Here is a 5,530-nt window from a genome sequence, read left to right as displayed (position 1 = left end):
AATGCTTGATAAGAAATGTACTCATGAGGGGCTGGGAAGGTGGCTCAGTGGTAGAGCGCTTGCCTTGCATGCTGGAGGCCCTGGGTTCAATTCCTCAGCACCACATAAGCAAAAAGCAAAAAGCCGGAAGTGGCGCTGTGGCTCAAGTGGTAGAGTGCTAGCCTTGAGCTGAAGAGCTGAGGGACAGCATTCAGGCCCCAAGACCGGACCCAAAAAAAAATTAAAAAAAGAAAAGAAATGTACTCATGAGGGGCTGGGAAGGTGGCTCAGTGGTAGAGCGCTTGCCTTGCATGCTTGAGGCCCTGGGTTCAATTCCTCAGCACCACATAAGCGGAATAAACTGGAAGTGGTGCTTTGGCTCAAGTGGTAGGGAGCTAGCCTTGAGCAAAAGAGCTAAGGGACAGTGCTCAGGCCCAGAGTTCAGGCCCCATGACTGAACAAAAGAAAAAGAAAAAGAAGAAGAAATGTACTCGTTACCTTGCCCATGTAATTGTAACCCCTCTGTACAGTATTTTCACAATAAAAATAAAATTTAAAATTTAAAAAAGTAATACAAACACTTCCAACCAATGTTTTTTCTTCTAATAAATGGGCCCCACGTTATTTGTAAGCCATACATAGTTGGCAAAGATAAGACTTATTAAATCAGGTCATTAATTTGTCAACTAAGTAATGAATATTAATAATATTCCAAGAATTCTGCTAGATGCCAAAGCTAAAGTGATCAGCAATTATCAGACATAGTTCCACAAGCTTAAAGGATAATGACTCCAGGCAATGGTAGCTCTCCTCTGTAATCCTAGCTACTCAGGTGGCTGAGATCAGAGGACTGCAATTCAAAACCAGCCCGAGCAGGAAAGCCCATGAGACTCTTATCTGCAATTAACCTCCAGAAAACCAAAGCGGCCCTGTGGTCCAAGTGATAGAGCACTAGCCTTGAGCTGAAAAGCTCAGGGACAGTGCCTAGGCCAAGTTCAAGGCCCAGGACCAAGGGGCGGGGGGATGGGGGTGCCTGGCGCCAGTAGCTCATGCCTATAATCCTAGCTACTCAGGAGGCTAAAGATCTGAGGATCCCATTTCAAAGCCAGTCCAGGCAGGAAAGTCCCTGAGGCTCTTATCTCCAATAAACCACTAAAAAAAACAGAAGTGTCGCTGTGGCTCAAGCAGTGGAGCTCCTGCCTTGAGCTGAAGAGTGCAGGGACAGCACCCAAGCCCAGAGTTCAAGCCCCACAACCAGCCAAAAAAAAAGACAAGCCTGCACATGCCTATAATCTGACTACTTAGTAAACTGAATTACCAGATTTCCAATTCAAGGCAACCTGAGACCCTGTCTCAAAAAAAGAAAAAGAAAAAACAGATAATGAAAAATAATAAGCAAGTCAGTTATTTGAAGGGCATTAAAAGATATTTACTTACTCTCCAGGTCCTCCACAATAGCAGTAACACTGCTGGACATTGGTTTTATGGCCTGCATCCCATTCAAGGTCAGCCACACTATAAGGTAATGTCTGCTTCATGACTTGTAATGCTTTGGCATTTGGTCCTTTCTTAAGTGCACCACCCCTCTGTATTTTAGAGGGGAAAAAATTATTTTCAAGAGGGAAAGTGAAAACTTTAAATACTAATTTATAATTTCATAATTTAAAAATGTCTGACACTTCTGAAAGTTTAAGTTTCTATCAAATCACAAACTAATTGATAATCTACTTATTTTGTCTTCTTTCAAATCACTGCCAATTCCCATACCGCTATCAGAAAATAAACTCAAAGTTACTTCAAGATCATTAATCAAATAATTCTAACTACCATTGACTAACTGCTTAATCTGATTCAAATAGACTTTGTATTTCCAATTATTTCAATGATAATATCTTATATATCCCATTTATCCACCAAGATACCTTTGTTGTTGTTGCAAAAACACACTGCCGACAGAGCCATTTTTCATCTGAATCAATCACACTCGAGTCAATATGAGGTGTATGACACAACTGATGATACCCTTAATATCAAAAAAGAGCATAAAGCAAATTCTATTGTATTAATAAATAATAGGATTTCAAGAGGGCAATTCAGTATTGTTTCCTACATTACAACTAATAAACAGGATAATGACTATAAAAACAATCTGAAGCATTTTTAAGTCATAAATCTACATAAGGGACATTGAGTATGCAATAAAACTTTTCTGCAAGATTCAGAAAAATTAGTGTTTACCTTGGCCACACTTATCACATATAACCATTTCATTGGGAGCTTCTGAATACTCTTCTTGACATATTGTACAGACCATTTCCCCACTTCCAGTGGCTCCTGGAATATTTAAAACACATTCATGAAGATTCCACACAGGAATTGAAACCCTTTTGTACAGCTACTTATAATAAAAATTAACCTAGGGGCTGGGAATGTGGCTCAGTGGTAGAGTGCTTGCTTAGCATTCATGAAGCCTTGGGTTCCATTCCTCAGTACCACATAAACAGAAAAAGCCAGAGGTGGCGCTGTGGCTCAAGTGGTAGAATGCTAGCCTTGAGCAAAAGAAGCTCAGGTACTACACCCTGGCCCTAGGAATTGGGGGAAGTAGGGAAGCTAGGTGCCAAGGGCTCACATCTATAATCCTAGCTACTCAGCTAGGATTGTGATCTGAGGATCACAATTCAAAGCCAATTTGGGCAGAAAGGTCTTATCTCCAATTAAGCACTCAAAAACAAGAAGTAGAGCTTTGGCTAAAAGTGATAAAATGCTAACCTTGGGCAAAAAGAACCCAGGCCCTGAGTTCAAGCCCCATGACTGACAAAAAGACTAAAAGCAAAAGCAAAGAAACACAATGAATTTTTTTTTCTTTTCTTTTTTTTTGTTGACCCGGTCGTGGAGCCTGAACTCTGGGTCTAGGCACTGTCCCTCAACTCTTCAGTTCAAGGCTAGCGCTCTACCTCTTGAGCCACAGCGCCACTTCTGGCTTTTTTTACTTTTTGTTATGTGGTGCTGAGGAATCGAACCCAGGGCCTCATGCATGCAAGGCAAGTGCTCTACCACTGAGCCACCTTCCCATCCCACAATGAATTTCATATAAAACTTTTAGGATTAGTAGGTAGCTCAGAAGGATAATGTTTGTTAACTAGATTAAAATGTTTCACAACAATGTTTCACAAAATACAGTACACAACTAACTTAAGATACTTGTGTACCAAAGACAAATGCTGGCAGGGATATGGAGAAAGAGGAATCCTACTGCACTGCTGGTGGGAATATAAACTAATACAACCATTCTGGAGAGTAGTCTGGAGGTTCCTCAGAAAACTAAACATAGACTCCCTCCCCCGCCATGTAGACTCCCTCCCCCGCCATGACCCAGCCATACCAATCCTAGGCAGCTACCCTGAGCAACAAGAACCAGGATATAACAAGGACACATGCACCTCTATGTTCATTGCTGTACTGTTCACAATAGCAAGATATGGAAACAACCCAGATGCCCCACTATAGATGAATGGATCCATAAATTGTGGTACCTATATACAATGGAATATAATGCAGCCATTAGAAAGGACAAAATAATGGCATTCACAGGGAAATGGATGGAACTAGAATAAACCATGTTGAACAAAACAAGCCAAGATCAGAGAGGCAAAGGGCACATGGTCTCCCTGATATGTGGATGATAGATTCGAAACACAATGAGCTATGATAAAGTAAACAGGACTCAAGAAACAAAGGACTTCATTAATTTGTCGCACTTTTAGATGACTCCAGGTTTCTGACCTCACATATGGTACATATGTGCACATCTGAGGGAAGATAGGAGGAAGACACAGAATCAGAGGGAAACAGTTGAAAAAATACAAGATGGGCCCATAACCTGCACTGGACATTGATAAAAGTGAACTAAGCAACTCAAGGGCAGCAATGAGAGGGAGGGAATGAGAGAGAAAGAGGTAACAGCTTACATTAAGCAAAAGGAAAGAAATGTACCAATTACCCCATTTGGGAAAAAAAAAATAGTTGTAGTGTCAGTGTCAAAGTTTGTAGAGTTCATAAGCTTTTTAGCCCATGATACTGACAATTTGCCTTGTGAAGATTAAAATGTGTTTGCGACTTTAGCTAAGTATCACTATCTCACAATATTGTAAAAACTGTAAAATTTATGTAATCAATCTCATTAACAAAAAAGATGCTTGTCTACATTAATAATTTAGTTAATAATTTTATGGAAAGGGAATAATTTAAATTAGTTCCCAAAATAAGTGTAAGGGTGCACGTGTGCACGTGCACACGCGCGCACACACACACACACACTAGAATTTTACTAATACATCAAGAATATGTCATTTGCAAGGAAATGGAAAGACCTAGAAAAAATTAGGATAAGTGAAGTGAGTCGGGCTCAGAGAAACAAAGGATACATGCTTTCTCTCATCTATGGAAATTAGGTCTAAATTATAAGTGCCTATGTAAACATACACAGGAGCATATGCATATATACGCAAGTACATTAACTAAAAGTGTAGTATATCTAGGAGAATTCCAATCGTGTAACCTCTTGGAACAACTAACTTACAGTTTAACCAAATGAATATTGAGAAGCTAGAACATGCTGATGGGAGTACAGGGGTACAAATGTAGTCATCATATTCAATGTACATATATGAAAAAGGAACTGAGGGGATGAGTGAGACTGGGAGAGACTCAGAAGAATGATGGAAGGGGCAATACTAATTCAAGATGCATGGTACTCACAAACTGACATGTTGAATTGAAATTCCTTTATACAGCTAAAGGTAATTTTTTTTAATCATAACAAATATTATAAAATAGAAAAAAAATTTGTTCTCAGGCAGCATCCCCTATTATTTATTTATAATATTCACACTCTTGGAGTTAGGTTGGGGACTGGAGTTTGAGAGAACTGAGAAGACTAAAGCCACTCTGCAGAATACATATCTACCTCTGTGCATGAATTCACTCAAATTGTATCACCAATATGATCATGGAGTAGAAGATATGGAAATGATCTCTTTCTTAGAAGACTCAGTTCTTTTATAAGAGACTGGACACCAATTAGTTTACCTTTGAAATATAGAAATATGATGTAAAATGGGATCTAGAGAATGACAGTTTGAAGTCCATAAAGCCTCCAGGCGCAGGTGGCTCAGGCCTGTAATACTAGCTACTCAGGAGGCTGAGAACTGAGGATCTCCGTTCAAAGCCAGCCGGGGCAGAGCAGGAAAGTCCAGGAAAGTCCTTGAGACTCTTATCTCCAAAAAACCACTAGAAAACTGGAAGTAGTGTTGTGGCTCAAGTGGTAGAGTACTTGCCTTGAGCTGAAGAGCTGAGGGACAGCGCCCAAGCCCAGAGTTCAAGCCCCACAACTGACCAAAAAAAAAAAAAATTGAAGTCCATTGACCAAAAAAAAAAAAAATTGAAGTCCATAAAACCTTGGTCTCAAAAAAAAAAAAAGAAAGAAACAGCAAAGAGCAGGGATGGAAGCATGACTGACTAAAGGGAAAAGAGTAGCACCAAAATAAGCAAG

General features: G+C 39.9%; 1 protein-coding gene across 1 annotated transcript in view; it reads right to left on the bottom strand.

Moving 5' to 3' along the window:
• The window catches only part of Mtf2 (metal response element binding transcription factor 2), a 72,688-nt gene that overhangs the window by 33,324 nt on the left and 33,834 nt on the right, over positions 1–5,530 (bottom strand). The window contains exons 4-6 of the mRNA XM_013018236.1: positions 2,218–2,313; positions 1,902–2,002; positions 1,417–1,565 (exon numbers count right to left, since the gene is read on the bottom strand). Coding sequence (XP_012873690.1) covers positions 1,417–1,565; positions 1,902–2,002; positions 2,218–2,313 — 346 coding nt within the window. The remainder of the gene's footprint in view (positions 1–1,416; positions 1,566–1,901; positions 2,003–2,217; positions 2,314–5,530) is intronic.

Source organism: Dipodomys ordii, unplaced genomic scaffold, assembly GCF_000151885.1.
Source record: "Dipodomys ordii isolate 6190 unplaced genomic scaffold, Dord_2.0 Scaffold39, whole genome shotgun sequence".
Taxonomy (NCBI): Eukaryota; Metazoa; Chordata; class Mammalia; order Rodentia; family Heteromyidae; genus Dipodomys; species Dipodomys ordii.
This window is presented reverse-complemented; position numbering and strand designations above follow the sequence as displayed.